Raw genomic sequence first — 17,286 nt, 5'->3', positions numbered from 1 at the left:
TATGATATTAATAGATTTGTGGCTAAATTTGCCAATGATACAAAGATAAGTGGAGGAGCAGGTAGTGTTGAGGAAAACAGAGAGCCTGCAGAGAGACTTAAATAGCTTAGGGCAATGGGCAAAGAAGTGGTAAATGAAATACAATGTGGGAAAGTGTATGATCGTGCACTTTGGTGGAAGAAATAAACAGGCAGACTATTATTTGGATGGGGAGAGAATTCAAAATGCAGATATGCCAAGGAACTTGGGAGTCCTTGTGCAAGATACCTGAAAGGTTAACCTCCAGGTTGAGTCTGTTGTGAAGAAGGCAAATGCAATGTTGGCATTCATTTCTAGAGGTGTAGAATATAAGAGCAGAGATGTGATGTTGAGGCTCTAAACAGCGGTCCCCAACCACCGGGCCGCAGAGCACGTGCCACCGGGCCGTGAGGAAACGATACGAGTCAGCTGCACCCTTCCTCATTCCCTGTCACGTCCACTGTTGAGCCTGAACGTATGCGAGGTCATTACCCGCGCATCATCCATGTCAGCGCGGGAAGGAGATCAAATCCTCGACCTTGCAAATGACGGCGGGCTCAAAAGTATGTTTGACATAGCATCTCTGCCGGTATTCTGGATCAAAGTCAAGGCTAAATATCCTGAGATAGCCACGAAAGCACTGAAAATGTTGTTTCCATTTCCAACGTATCTCTGCAATGAATACAGAAAACTAAATCGTGGAATAGACTGGACATAAGGAACCCCCTTGGAGTATCGCTGTCTCCGACCACCCCTCGATAGGACCGTCTCCTTGCAGGGAAACAGTGATATTGGTGTGTTGCAATGATTTTATATGTTCATACAGGGAAAATATGTGCTGTGTGTTTAATATCCAAATGTTACTATGATGCATATTGACTTATATAACCATATAACAATTACAGCACGGAAACTGGCCACCTCTGCCCTTCTAGTCTGTGCCGAACGCTACTCTCAACTAGTCCCGCTGACCTGCACTCAGCCCATAACCCTCCATTCCTTTCCTGTCCATATACCTATCCATTTTTTCTTTAAATGGTAATATCGAACCTGCCTCCACCACTTCTACTGGAAGTTTGTTCAATACTTACTTCAAGCTCCCCTGTCCTCTCCTGATAATTGACTTCTCGCTATATTCATGCGAGGAAAATATGTGCTGTGTGTTTAATATTAAATTTGTTAGATAAACCTTTTTAGAAACGAAATTGAGTGCATTAGCCACTTATCACTTATATTCCGGTCGTGATTAACAACCGCCCCCCCCCTTCCCCCGTACAGAATCGCCAAAAAGGATTTGTGGAAAAAAATCGGGAGGTACACGCATGCGCACTGGTGCCCGCGCAAGGCGTCATGGTCATTGTAGTCTTTCTCGGTGTGAACAGCGTATTTGACTGCTACTCTTGTCCGTTAGCAACCCTCCCCCCCTCCCCCTCCCCCCCCGCCCCCCGTCCGCCGGTCCGAAAGAATATTGTCAATATTAAACCAGTCCGCAATGCAAAAAGGGTTGGGGACCCCTGCTCTATAAGGCACTCATAAGACCACACTTGGAGTATTGTGTGCAGTTTTGGACTCCTTATTTTAGAAATGATATACTGACATTGGAGAGGATTCAGAGAAGATTCACGAGAATGATTCCAGGAACGAAAGGGTTACCTTATGAGGAACGTCTGGCAGCACTTGGGTTGTATTCCCTGGAGTTCAGGAGAATGAGGGGGGATTTCATAGAAACATTCCGAGTGTTAAAAGGCCTGAACGGATTAGATATTGCAAAGCTATTTCCCATAGTAGGGGATTCTAGGACAAGAAGGCAGGACCTCAGGATTGAAGGACAACCTTTTAGAACTGAGATGCAGAGAAATTACTTTAGTCAGACGGTGGTAAATCTGTGGAATTTGTTGCCAAAAGCGGCTGTGGATGTCAAGTCATTGGGTGAATTTAAGGCAGAGATAGAAAGGTTCTTGATTAGCCAGGGCATCAAAGGGTATGGAGTGAAAGCAGGAGAGTGGGGATAACTGGAAGAATTGGATCAGCCCATGATTGAATGGCAGAGCAGACTCAGTGGGCCAAATGGCCTACTTCTACTCCTATATCTTATGGTCTTATGGTCTATAAGTTGCTTGTAATGTCCAGGTAAATGACAGAATCTAAAATAAAGGTGAAAGAAATCAAATGCTTTCCATTACTTTCCAATGGCTTTCTTAAACCAATTATATCCCAAGGCAAAGGAAAGATTGTTCTTATGCTGACTCTGAACTAAATTAGAGCACTGAAGTATCTCAGGGCATATGTAGTACCTCAGGGAAAGGAAAAGATAGGCAGGAAGGAAATAATTTTGCAATCAAAAATAACCCAAACAACACTAAAACATCTAAATGGGCAGATATTTGTCCTATTCTAAAATAAGTTAAATATTTAGCTGTGATAAATATTTACCCCATCGCCATTAGGTAAACAGCGATTTTTCCCTCTGCTCTCTGTTGCTCTGCTTACTTCCACCCTCCACCCTGTCTCCCTCTTCTCCACTACACAGCCTGCCTTCACCTTCTCCTCATGCACTCCACACCATTCTGTCCTTCCTCCCGCACACCAGATGGGAACAAGGGAGATATACAGGAGTGAGATAGATCTGCTGGTTGAGTGCTGTCAGAACAGCCTCACATGCAACATCAGCAAGAACTAAAGAATTGATTGATTGTGGACTTCAGGAAGGGGAAGTCAGGGAACACATAACCGTCCTCATTGAGGGGTCATTCATGGAAAGGGTGAGCTGCTTTAAGAACCTGGGCATCAACATCTCTGAGATACTGTCCCGGCCCAACACATTAATGCAATCATGATAAGGGGACGCTTGAGACTCTACTTCATTAGGAATTTGAGGGGATTTGGTATGTCACGAAAGACTCTTCGAAATTACTATAGATGTCTGATGCAGAGGATTTTGATTGGTTGTATCACAGCCTGATAAGGATTGCAAGGGAGTCCAAAGGGTTGTGGACTCAGCCAACTCCATCACCAGCACAACCCTCCCTACCACTGAGGACATCAACAAGACATGATGCCTCAAGAAGGCATCATCCTTCATTAAATATCCTCACCATCTGGACATGCCCTCTCTTTTATTTCTACTGTTAGGGAGGAGGTACAGGAGCCTGAAGACTCACACTAAACTCTTCAGAAGCAGCTTCTTCCCCTCTGCCCTAAACTCATGAGCACTACCTCATTATTCCTCCTTTTTAGCATTATTGTTTTATTCTGTAATTTATAGCAATTTTGTCTTTGCATTATATTGCGGCCACAAAACAAACTTCATGTCACATAAGCCACTGCTAAAACTTGATTCTGCTTCTGAAATCCCTCTGCTTCTTCTCAATATCCAGTCTCCTCCTGCTTGCACTCCACAATGTTCTCCCCTTTCTCCATGTTGCTGCTCATGCCTACCTACCTTGCAGAGTCCTCTCAAGGCATTGATGGCCTGAGGCCTGGTAGGTTCCTAACTCTCCTTGTTCTAACTGACCGGTGGCTGGTCCTCTCTTTGGAAAATTCAAGTCTCTGCAATTGATAATCCGGGGACTACAATATCTTAGTATTGCTGCATTTACTACTTCATGAAATTTAAATCCAAAAAACAAATGGCTTCTAATTTATATGAAAGCTGTAAATTGATATTATACTTTTCTATTATTTGAAAACCCTTGCAGTTTCTTCGGAACATTTTAGGCTGTTTCCATGCTTTAGATGCTTCTGATTTCTTCATTAACAAATCTTTGATATCTCCACATGGAGAAGGAGGGGCAAGTGCCCCGAACAACTGGAGAATTGAGTAAAATAATCTGCATTGTAAAGGAATCTCTAAAGAAGAAGGTTTCTTCCAGGAAGCCTAATTATTTCAATGGAGTTAATTAACATGCTTTAGGTAGGCTGTGACCAAGATGGATAGCATTGTGCACTGTGATTCAAGAACTGCGGTGACACCATACTGATGCACTGCATGGCTCAGTCAAGGTCAATGTGGCTTCTTAGCTTTAGGCTCCTTGTCATCTGTCACAAAATATACCTGCAGGTGACTGATACAGGAGAATCATTTACCTACATCACCTTGCAGTCCCCTTCACATGACTACAGTGCCTTCATGAATTGCAAGGCACTTGATTATCATGCAGTGAGTGTGTGATGAGCAGCAGTGCATCACATAAATTAGTTCCTGATTTCCTGACAGAGGCCCCAAGGAGTTTAGAAAGTACTGGGGAGTATTTAAAAAATGAAATTGGGTGGCAAAGAGGAGGTATGAAATATTAGTATGTTTTATGATTTTGTACTTACCTGAGAGTATTTTATAGTATATTGACATGAGGGTAAATAAGGAAAGAGGAGGGGCAAGTGGAGACCAAATTGACAAAACATGCTTGGAGTCACAGAACATAGGTTAAGTCTGAAATGAATACTTCTCATCTGTATCTAGTAAGGAGAGGGACATAGAAGTTGGATAATTCAGGAAGTGTACAGTTCTAGATGCCACAATGATGTGATTGAAATGGGGAGAATACAAAAGAGGCTCGCCAGGATATTGCCAGAGAAGCAATGTTTCAGCAATGTGGAGACACCGGAAAGGCTTGATTTGTTTTTATGCAGCAGAGAAAGTTGGAATAGAAGATAAAAAGATGCAGAATGATCAGGGGCATACATAATGGGTAAGTTTTCCCTGCAGTAGAGAGATTTCCAGGGAATTTGAGAGGATCTTTAGAGTGGACTCTTTCATCCAGAAGGTGGGTGGAATCCGAAACAGCTTGTAGGAGTGGATAGTAGAGGCACAAGCTCGCACAGTGCTGAAGAAGTATGTAGACAAGCACTTGATTCACCAAGGCATAGAAAGCTATGGTCCAAGAGTTAGTAAATGGGATTAGTGTAGATAGGTACTTTTTGGTCAGCATGGCATGGTTTATCAAAGTGCCTGTTTTTATGCTGCATGACTGCAAAACAATGAACACAAAACAGACTATGGCTTCTTGAATGCAAAATCTTCATTAATGGTTTTCTTCAATTTGATTCCCGTACAGTGAAACCTATGCCCAACCTATCCCAGAATGCTCTCATTCTCAAATTAAACTCAACTGCAAAAACACTCTTCATAATATTCAAGTCAACATAGACTGCAAGACTAGAACCAGTACAGAAAGCTTCTCTGTCCAGCCAAACATTGATAATCACCCTTGTTGGAAAGCTTAAGGCATAATTAGGTTTTTTCTCCGCAAGAACTGTCTTACAAAGTGCCTGCCAACAATTGTAGCATTAGGGGTGGGGAACCATGTGGTTCTTGAGAAACTTATGATTAGAATATGATGTAGTGGGGCAGGTAAAGGCTTCCGTAATTTACAGTCTAGCAAATTTCTACTTCCATCTCTTAGGCAGGGCTGGGTTCATGAGTTGCATTGGTCCACATACATTCTCATGGCTAGAAATAAAATCGGATTCCATTTCCATAGCGCAATCATTCTATACTAGATTGCAGATAATCTTGTTCATAAATTCTATATCTCTGACCTTTACACCAGAGTTTGATTAGGCTTATCTATTGTAGGCTGTTTCCTGGAGCCTTTAGCATCAGAGGCCGTTTCTGCTGTTTTGTGCTTTGTGAGTCATGTGCTGTAGAAATATTGAAAATACCAGATATGCCTCACAGTGCAAAAATTTCTTTGCTGGTGCTTGGACATATCTGATGGAGCAAGAGTGCCCTCTCTAAAGGACTGCTCTTCTCTTTCTGCCTAGAGGAAGTTAACTGGCAAAATAAAAGCGGCCAAGTGGTAAATTAGCACTGCAACCAATTCGTATTTGGTTGCAAAATATAATTGTTGGATGGCAGGTTCTTCCTTAGTTCTTGCTGATCACAGCACCCTCACTGGATATTTAATATATTCAATAAGAAATTCAGCAGACACATTTTAGTCAGACAATGGTTAGAAAGTGTAAACCTTTCTTAGATTAACAGTATTATGGGATATCATATTAGGGAGAGCAGTGGGTGTTCACACAGTAGTTAGTTTGGTGTTCAGCAAAGGACAGTTTATTCTATGTTTGCAGGTATTGCTGAGACCACAGAGATCTAGAGACCTGACTGCTACATTGCCTAATACAATATTAATTTTAATGAAGGGGGCAAATAAGTGCTTCCCTTCATTTACATTTTTTAAAGTCCCACCCCTTGTTTAAGCAGCTGATAGAGAACATTGAAAATAGCCTTGTTCAATTTTGGTCTGGCCCTTTCTCTGATAGCCTGAGATGCACATTTTGAGTTGCACAAAATTTACTCCTAAAATATTGACTATTACCCCCAAATTTGTCACATCACATTGCATATAAGTATTTAAATCTTATTTCTTAGACATGGTCCATTATTTTTGAATTCTTGCTTTCAATGTAAGTAAGCAAGGGTTTTTTTTCCCTCATTAGACACCCAGGGACTTTGCATTATAGAATTTAATTTCAATTTGATAACATCAATTCCTTGGGAGCCTGCTGAGTTTTCTTCAGTAATGTATTCCTCACGATATGTATTTAACAATTTCAAGCCTTGTTTTGCATTGTCACTAGAGCTTCTCTTCTACCACATTACAGCAAATTATTTCAGATTTGTTTGATTTTACAGTTGGGAGATTGAAGTCTGAAGTCTATCGAAGTGATTGCCAGCTTCATGGTCTTCATCAGCTATAACAATGCTTGTGACACTGTAGCATAGTAGTTAGCATGACTCCTTACAGTACAGGTGACCTGCATTCGATTCATGCCACTTCCTGTAAGGAGTTTGTACGTTCTCCCCATGACCGCTTGTTTCATCCAGGTGCTCCAGTTTCCTCCCACAGTCCAAAGACCTACCGGTTGGTAGGTTAATTGGTAAATTATTGTAAACATTTTATTGATAAACAACTTTTTTCAACCAATGGAGAGATGATGCAATAGCTACAGTTCTACACACCTGGAGAAGAGGGATGCTTATGTGAGAATGCTGTCTTGGACTACAGTTCAGCATCCAGCACCATAATTCTCTCCAGGCTTGAAAAGAAGCTCAGGGACCTCAGCCTTCACCCTGCGTTGTGAACACAGAACTGGTTATACTATTCCATCCAATGCTGGTGTTCAGTCCACTGCTCCACTCTCTGTATAGCCAAAACTGTGTGACCAGGTAGAGCATGAGCTTTAAGTTCACTGATGATACAACTTTAAGTTCACTGATGATACCACTTTCATTAGTTGCATAACCAAAATGATGAGACACAGTACAAGAAAGGGATTGCAAACCTTGTGCAAATGTAACAATCTAACTCTTAACATCTGCCAGGCAAAAGGAGTTGGTTGTTAATCTATGGAGGTGGGGTAGGGTGGCTGTATACAACCCTATCAACATCAATTGCCTTGGCATCTGTATCACCAGCAACCTCACCAGTTCCCATCACACTAGTGCAGTTATTAATAAGTGTATCTGAGGATATCTGGCTTGTACATGAGGATTCTTTCAACCTGCTACAGATACACTGTAGAAACTACCCTGATTTCCTTCCATCCAGTCCATCTTCATGGTACATTGCTTCAGGAAGGCTAACAGTATAGTTAAGGATGCCTGGCATTTTCTCTCTTCTAGCTTCAGGGACAAGATGAAGAAGTTTGAAAGACATGTTGTCCAGAATGAAGAGTAGCTTTTTCCTCGCTATTGTCAGACTTCTGAACCAATCACCTCTCTCACACCCCGTTCCCAGTAGTGCTGACACTTTCTCGGACTTCTAATTCTACCCTCTCAGTTATTCCATTATTGTCATTTTAGCATTTCTTTGTGCACTACTTCAGATTGGATGGCAATCATCACATTATTCTATTGTTTTATCATTGTATGTATTATTGCTAAGTATCCCATTCATTCTGTGAGCTTCATGCAAGGAAGGAATTCCTTTGCTCCCTAGAGTATATGACAATAAACTCATATACTCACAATCAACAAATAAACAGACCAGCATCCAGCAGCATTTTAGGAACAGCTTCTTCCCCTCTGCCAGAAGATTTCTGAATGGCCACAAACCCCAGAACACTATTTTGCTGACCTCTTTTGCACTATCTATCTATTTATTTATCATAACTTACAGTTTTTTTATGTTTTGTACTGTACTGCTGCCAAAAAATGTCAAGGATAATAAACCTGGGATTCTGATTCTGAATCTTGCTGTAATGAAACCAAAGGATTCACTTTGAACTTGAAACTTTGTATTGGGGATGTAGCTCAAATCAAGAATTCATTAGGAGAGGGAGAGAGAGAGGTAGAGAGGGGGGGGAAGAGACAGAGAGAGAGAGAGACAGAGGCAGAAACAAAGAGACAGAGAATGTGTGTTGGCTGATATGCGGGTGTATAGTTCAATTTGTCACATTTGATCTGTCATTCAAGCCCAATAACTGCAAGAATGGAAATCACATTAATTAATATGGATTCAAAACATGCTCGTTAGATGCCAGATGCAACAATGTCTTGTGGAAGGGATGATAAAGTATGGAACATTTATCATTGTATCAAAAGAAAGAAATTTTCCAAGTAATTGTATTACTCATACTGTCCAATTTTTTCCCAGATCACTTTGAGATGTTTGAATAGAAATGTTGTAAATGCTAAGCACAACTAATAGAATCATCATTGACATTTCAATTCAGTTGAATTATATAGAGACTGATGCAATTTTCTTTTAAACTACTTCCACAGCAATGAATAGAAGAGATGTTATTGTTACACATTGAACTATGGCATGTGCAAGTACCATCAAAGTGAACATAAAATGTGGCTGTGCAAACTCTTGTACTATAAGCTGAACTCTGATCACTTCCATGGTCAATTTCAAGAGAAATGAACTGCTGAAGCACAATAGTGAAATTGCTATTTTCCTATCAGGTCCTCTCTAAACCTGACATTGAGGAGCATGGATGCACACAATGGTGTCCATTGGCATGTAATATGGGCTGAACATCTCTCCCGTCAGTTTAGGCCACACATGTATGGCTATCCATGCAGAAGCAGTGCTGCACAATTCTTGTGCCAGGTCTATTGTCATTGAAAGGGGATTTCTATAAGCCTGACACTGTGCCCATTTTCTTAAAGACTTCAGACTTAAGCCTCCTACCTTCCCTTCCCCCAGCTTCAGTGCCCTACTAATATCAAAACTGCTGGTTTGAATACGTGAGTTTGACTTCAATTACATAAATAAATCTAGAATGAAAATTGGTAATCAGTAGTGAAGATTGTGAAACAACTAGAATATTGTAAGAAAAATCTGGCTTCCCAATATCCTTCAGAAAAGGAAATCTGTCCTTATCTGGTCTGGCTTATGGTTGATTTTCAACTGCTCTCTGCAAAGGACTGGTAAATGATTTGGTTCAAGAGTAATTGGGATGAGTGATAAATGCTTGACTTGCTAATGACACCCACATCTTGCAATTAACTTAAACAAGAGACAGTTTTCTTCACTTTGAACTACTGACAATGCATTGAAACCAATTTACTATCAGGTCAAATAATTCTTTTGTCACAAGCTGAGTGCAGAGAAACTGCTTATATATAAATAATAGTTTCAGTTTAACAAAGCAGACATTGCCAGACTAAACAGCATTCATTGATAAGGTTACATGGATCACAATGGCATATGATTTTCATTTCACAAAGTTAACATTGACTGTGCCTGAGACTACCTTCCTGCAAAATTTTAGTTCTCTTAAGAAATGTAATCATCAGTGATATGTATGAATCAAGTAAGTTTTGCTCTGTTACAAAAACTTAATGAATTCTGCAGATAAAAGTAGATCTCCGGTTATACTAAATTACCTCTTATAAATATTTTTGACCTCCAAAGCACTTGCAGCAATTTTCTTGTTTTATAGATTGTAACATAATTAATGCAGACATAGAACATTTTTAACTAGTCTGTATGCACAATTATCTCAGAGCACTTCACAAGGTGTGGGTAAAATGAAGGATTAGAAACAGTGAGGAAAATGATAATTTTACAAACAGAAACATTTTGAGTAGTTCTGATACAGTGCATGGTGGAGAAGAATCCTAAAACAGTTTTCAATATAACTGCAACAGTATAAACTGAAATACTCATTTATGATGATGCAAAGTACATGGGAAATCCATATTAAAACAATGTAAGAGGAGTGGAGAACATAGTCAGTGCCACAAGGTAATTCACAAGAGGAGTGAATATGATGATCTCAGATCAGTAGAGACTACAAAGCGGTTGAAACACACAGTAGAAATCCGATGGCAATGTGCCAATAGATAATATCCAAAGGAATCTCAGTTCAGTTTCTGTTTATCTTAAGCTCAAAGTATTATATAGTAACTTCATGGTGATCCCTGGTTTAATGATGAAGCAGTTTGAGATCCAATATCTAACATAGATCTTTTTGTATTCTCTGTGATACCAGGAACAGAGTCATTACAAGAGCAGTACGTCCAAGACACCAAAATGGGATTTGTGATAAATGCGATTTATTCCATGGCCCATGCTCTACACAACATGCAGCAAAGCCTATGCCCAGGGGTTAATGGGCTGTGTGAAGCAATGAAACCTGTTGATGGGAGAATACTACTAGAATTTCTCATGAAAATCAACTTTACCGGGGTATCTGGAGATTACATCTCTTTTGATGAGAATGGAGATTCACCAGGAAGGTACATTTTTATGCAAAGTTTTCCATTTAAGTGGATCATTTGTGATTATTACTAAATGTTTTACTTTAAGATTTTGTCATCAATCTTGAAATTTCATAAAGATAGAAATTGGCCAATCTGAATAAGAGGTAAAAATGGGCAAACTGCGTGAAGAATGTCATAAACTATCACATCAGTCAACATCTACTTCTTAATTCCATTGATTTCTGTAATTGATATTTTATTCTTTTACAGTCTGCTACATTATGCTGTTTGATACAGGGGCTTTCAATTTTGTATAAGCCATCACTATTAAATCCATTAAGTTATGTCAGTGGTGGATTGTCAAATTTCTTTTCATGCCAATCAGCATTTGATTCTCATGGGTTTGCTTTGCCAGTTCTGCTTTCTCTTCACTTAGTCTGCTTCTTACCAGAGGAATTTACATGATGTGCATCAGGCACCCTTTCTTTCATCTTAACAAATTCTTCAACTCTACAAAGCCCCTTTCCCTCTCATCTTTCCCTCTCATGGAATACTCTCAATCTGCACCTAAGATACAGTATTACCTCCTAAAATATCACTCATTATCTCATTACTCTATCAAGTTTTGAGTGCGAATCTACCCACTTTATCATTAAATAGTCTGTTTCCTAAGTGTTCTCTGGCAGGCATTTGGTCCATTTAACTGACATGATTTTACAACAATATTTCCTTCATAATTAAGCTTCCTGAACATGCTGTTGAAGGCTTTCACCCACCAGCCTTCCCCCCCACAACCCTACCATCTTCCTACTCCCACCTATCTTTTTGCTCTAATATTATCCCATTCAATATTTTGGGTAATCCAAAGCCCACAGTATCACTACTCCGTATTTCAGAAACATCTCTGAAAATTCTCTCTTCAGATTTACTTCCATAATTCCCCCTTTGGATGCCTGTCGAAAACACTATTGATCCAAGCATATATTTTTCACTTCCCTAACACAATGGATTCTATCCATAATTCTTCAGGGATCTCCTCAAATGACGTCTTTCCTAATCAGCACAGCGAGCCAACTCACTTCTCTTTTCCCCTTTCCTATCTTTTCCCATTGTTTTGTACCTGTGAACAGTAAATTCCCCAGGTGCTTGCCAGTTTCTGGTAATGTTCTTTTTTCATGTTCTCACATATTATTTGCGCTCATAGCTTACCAGTATTACTCACCATACTTGCTATGGTACATACCAGCTCTCTAAGCCTGCTTTTGCATTACTCACAGTCCTTCTTGGGCTTCTCCTTTCTAATTTGGGACTATAGAAACATAGAAACATAGAAAATAGGTGCAGGAGTAGGCCATTTGGCCCTTCGAGCCTGCACGACCATTTATTATGATCATGGCTGATCATCCAACTCAGAACCCCGCCCCAGCCTTCCCTCCATACCCCCTGATCCCCATAGCCACAAGGGCTATCTGAGCCCCTACCCAAAATGACATATTAGGGAAATCGTAGGGTCCACAGTATTAGTCTTCTGCTGCAAGTTTTTGTCTGAGCTGTAGTGCAGAGTGTACCCAGCTCACTCCTTCACACATTGACTTTTTATTTACACACATTGACTTTCACTCTTTTAGACCTTGGAACAGAGAGGTTCAGGGGTGATGACATGAGGGAAATTCGCACCCAGTTACCTGGGTCAGTGACCATTAGAGAAGGCAAAAAATGGGGTAAGTCAGGGGAAGCACAGAGGACTGCCTTCAGTTTTGGGATGCCAGCTCAGCCTGTGGAGGGGAAGCAGGCCTTGAGGCTGTTTGGACTTGAACATGGACTGGGACTTGGCTGAATTAGCTTGAGTTTGGGAGATTTACCCCATCCCAAGTGTGAGAGGGAGAGAAGTTATCCCATATGTCCTCAGTACCCAATGATGGCCACTTACGCTCTGCTCCTCACTGAAGAAGGATGACTGATGTCTGAGTGAAAAACAGCAACAGGTTCTCAATGGGAGGCACCTCATAATTCACAGGCATAAAGTACAAGATGTGTTCATGTTGTTTATCTGTTTTCCCCCAGAAATGAATGTACCTGCTAACTTCCGTAAATTGTCACTATTAAGAAGGAGTCAGTATTATTTTTCTGCAATTTTGTCTATTTTGTCTTCAACGTTTCTGCATTTTTTGAAGTTCATCCTGTAGTACTTCCAGTTCAGGTAGCATCTAAAATTTTCATTTCTTTCAGCACCTTAGCTCTCTATCCTAAATCTAGGATTCTTAGTACTTGTCTAACAAATTTTCTTGCATTTAGGTATGAAATCATGAACTTTAAAAAGCTGAGAAAAGGCACTTTTGACTATATTAACGTTGGAAGTTGGGACAATGGGGAGCTGAAAATGGATGATGCTAAAATTTGGGCCAGTAAAGATATTGTTGTCCAGTCTGTCTGCAGTGACCCGTGTGCCAAAGCTGAAATAAAGGTGAGTAGGTTGTATTCATATCATGAAATACACAAAATCATTTTGTTACTCAGAGCATCAATTTTCACCCAGTAACCTTGTTTTCATTTATCATCTTGTTCTAGTTAGATGGCTACATTACACATTTTTAAACATGTGACTGAAAGCTGATGGGTGTCTTGCAGATGTATGAAAATCACGGAGGCCTGTGACTTCAAAATGATCACACTTGTATAATCAGGGAAGTTATTGACGTAAAGACAGAAATTGCTTGAAACATCAGCAGTTCGGGCACCATTGATGGAAAGATCAATAGAGTTAACATTTCAACCTAAGGACCCTTTGACTAAGGACTCTTAAACTCTTTTCCTCATTCCACCAATGTTGCCTAATGTGCCGTTTTCAGCATTTTCTGGTTTTATTTCAGACTTTTGGCATCTGCAGCTTTTCTGATTTTCATTCACGATACAACAGAAGTTGAGAAGTCTAATGAGCTGATCAGACTAATAAATGGTCATTAAGCAAGAAAAGTTATCAGTCAAATTTAGTCATAATCTGGACTTCAATTCTCTTATTCTGTAAAGTAATTTGTTTAGGCCAAGTTGATATTCCTGGCTGCTCATTTTATTGTCCAACACACTGACAAACAGAAGAATTTCCACAAACTTTGAAGATGATTCTTTAGGGCTGAGGATGCTTCCACATCAGTTCTGTGAGTTCAGAGGTACCTACCAAGACCAATGTGGGACCCACATCCATGATACTGGGCTTCCATGTGCTCTGCCAAATTCTCTCGAGGGTGTCTGCACCATCCCAAATGCAATTCTCTATTTTAATTTATCTCAAATCAGGGATTCTGAGGAGTAAATCAGGATTTTGCTTCCAACAAACAGATCTTGAGAACATTGCTTGATATTTCCTCATTCTACCTGTTGACCTTTTGCTCTGCCTGAGCTTGGAAAAACACATGGTTTCAGGAATCTGGTGCTGGGCTTGTGAATGATGTGTTCATCAGAACCAAGTCTCAGTAAAAGGGGTGTTGATCGGTGTGAACTTACAGATGTTGGTTTGAATATTTGTTGGTATATTTGGAGGATTTTGCAGAAACAGCATTAGTGTTATCTGCCCTGTCATTTCAAAAATCTGCTGCTGCAGGCAGTCTAGATCTCTGAAGTGTACAGGAATGTAGGGGTCGCTTTAGCTTGTTAATCCATGAGTTTTGCGTAGGCCTAAGGTCTTGATTTTGGCACTCTTTTCCTTGGATGACCTTATACCATACATTGCGACTAATGGTGAATTTCAACATTAATGTTTACCTTAGCAGAGGCCTACAAGAAATGGAAAATGGTCCACATTTTACTGAACACTTTGTTGGCCTTTACTATTGGGGCAAATTTGTAAATCAAGAGCAGGTTGGAAGGAGAACTCTGTATTGCCAACTTTTAGTGTAAGAACGTTCTCTTTCATAGTTGATTAACCAAGTTGAGAATGGCATGATCATACATAAGCATCATCTGCATACCATAAATCACCTACTGAGAATGGGTGAATTTGGCCTTCGTGGAGAGTGGAATGGATGTGATGTGGGTTCAACGGGTTTCCTTATAAATTAACTCCACTTCAGCAGGAAGCTTGTTGGAGATGACAAGTAGCACAGTGGTGAGGAAGTGTTAGAGTGAGGATGTAATCTTGTTTGACATCATACTTAACTGATACAGGCTGTCCCAGGTGAAGAATGCTTGACTTAGATATATATATATATATATATATATGTACAGGTATATATGATTGAGCTCCCATAATATTATTAAATTCAAAAGCCTAACATATATAGATAAATTTATTCCTCCAAACAGAAGAACTCAGTTCCTCTCCCTCTCTCTTCCCTCTTAAGAATTGTTCGTTCTTATTCATTTTATATCCTTTTGATGGCATTCATTACACTGCTGTGGAGAAAATGGACAAAATCAATTTATGGAGAAGTGTAAATACAGAACACATTCACCACCCAGGGACAATCTGTAATGCCTCATTTGTGACTCCATTGATTACATTTCCAACTTCAGTGGCATAATGAAAGAGATGAAATGTGGATATGAAGTTCTTCTGCCACCAACGTCTTAAGCCCTTGATAGACTGGCTTTCTTGAGCTTAAATAAGGCCATGTATAATTATTGATGTTGCTGCCTGGATTCCTCTTAAAGGTGACATGTACATATTCATCGATCTGAGGCTTCATATCAACCATCTAGCATGATTCTATATGAGAGTGAGCCAGTGGATGGTCTGACATTAAGGTATCCCAAAAGGTGAGGGGGGTGGTGTCACAGAAAACCCTATATAGCTCATGATGGCAAAGCTCACTCCATGAAGAGGGTATTATCTTTCCTGCTGATGGTGTTCCCATTATCTTATTCTATGAGCTGGATATCTCTTGCGAGTTTTACATTACTCAATATAGTGATCTCAGTGTCAAAATATTAGAATCCCTGGGCTTTAGTAGCAGAGCAACATTCAGGTCTGTCGATGCAGGGTCTGTTCACCAGGATCCTGATATCCCTGGACATCATATCGAGACGTTGAAGACATTTTGTTTGACTTTTTTTTTGATGTAGTGTAGCCATTGAACATCTGTTATTATGCAGACTTGACAGAGCAGGGTCTTGATCTGTAGATCCAATATGGAGAACAGGTACTGATGCATGGAAACTAACATATACTCATAGGTCAACGTGTTTGTGACTGTCAGCACGTGCACTCTCATATCCATCTACATACAAATCATAATAGTAAGTTATTTATAGAGCACTTTTCATAAACAATGTAGTTCTAAGTGCTTTAAAATGGGATAAAGTGCACACATGAAAATAAAATACAACAGTATGTTAATTAAAAGCAAGGTTAAGTAAGGGTTTAATCTGGTGTGTAAAACTGTCAACTGAGTCTGCATCCCCTATTGTTTTAGGTATTGAGTTCCACCGTTTAGGAATATAGGTGAAAAAAGCTAACTTGCCAATTATCTTCTGAAGGAATTTGAATTTAAGATGGGCTCACGTGTTGTTGGGCACTCTGAAGACAATATGGTCTTACTTATACAGTCTCAAACTGGATTCCTGTAATGTGAGTAAATACATTTTCTCCCTGTATTTCCACTCATCCTTCCTGTATTCACCTCACTACCCATACCCCTAACTTTCCTCAACTTTGAGCCTACCCTAGGAACACTTGGTCTGAAGCATCCTTATTTTCGATACCCGTAATCCTGTCATGTCCCCCCTGTTATTAATTCTCCTGAAGAAACAGTATCATATTTCCACCCTCAAGCCCTTCACTTGTTTCTCACCCCTATTGCCTCCTATCCAAGTATACTGCCAAACCTTCACTCAAATCCTCACTCCAAACACAGTGTCCTCAATCTCCCAAGCCATAGTGTTTGTAGAGGATGATCCAGGACATATTTTCATCCATATCAATACTCATTTATCATCAATTAAGTTATCTGTAAAGGACCAGCAGCTCAAACCAGCACTCGCCCACTGCTGTTGTGGCTTTAAGCACATGCTAATGGGTGCATTACATTTTCACATATTAGAATCATCTACATCTGGATAGTTGGAAATTTGACTTTTTGTGCAAGCTCACTTCGAATTCAAGTTCTGAATGACATGTTTGTTGCAGAATGGATGACAGTCTGGTGACAGAAGAAAATATTCTTATTTTATTGACATGAAATATCATCATCAGCTTTTAAGTGTAAATTAAAACTTGATACATTGAGTGTAAAAGATGGAAGAAGCATGAGGAAATAGGAGGGACAGTTTTTATAAAGGTTTTTGGCTCAGAGTTACTGCAGAGATATCAATGTCATTTGGGTAACATGAAGGAAGGGTGTAAGAGTTTGCAGTGTGTTACATGTAAACAAGTCACACTCATGAAGATTTTATGCTCCAATGTTTGTGTTCTGTTACATTAGTTCAATTGCCCAAAGCAGCCTTCACATATAGAATATGCCACAGGCAAAGAAATGAGAGGCAACTTTCATCCAAGTTCAAATTTAATTGTCATTCAACCATACATATGAATCCATCCAACCAAATAGAACAGTGTCCTAGGATGCAGAAAGCAGCACCAACAGTCACACACAGCACACAGCACATATAAT

The 17,286-nt window shown here is 39.9% G+C and overlaps 1 protein-coding gene across 1 annotated transcript in view; it reads left to right on the top strand.

Annotated features, from left to right (window-relative positions):
* Window positions 1-17,286, top strand: part of grm5b (glutamate receptor, metabotropic 5b) — a 524,660-nt gene that overhangs the window by 364,629 nt on the left and 142,745 nt on the right. Inside the window, exons 4-5 of the mRNA XM_072264355.1 lie at window positions 10,471-10,717; window positions 12,977-13,145. Of these exons, the coding sequence (XP_072120456.1) occupies window positions 10,471-10,717; window positions 12,977-13,145 (416 nt within the window). The remainder of the gene's footprint in view (window positions 1-10,470; window positions 10,718-12,976; window positions 13,146-17,286) is intronic.

Source organism: Mobula birostris, chromosome 7 (assembly GCF_030028105.1).
Source record: "Mobula birostris isolate sMobBir1 chromosome 7, sMobBir1.hap1, whole genome shotgun sequence".
NCBI classification, from domain to species: domain Eukaryota; kingdom Metazoa; phylum Chordata; class Chondrichthyes; order Myliobatiformes; family Myliobatidae; genus Mobula; species Mobula birostris.
This window is presented reverse-complemented; position numbering and strand designations above follow the sequence as displayed.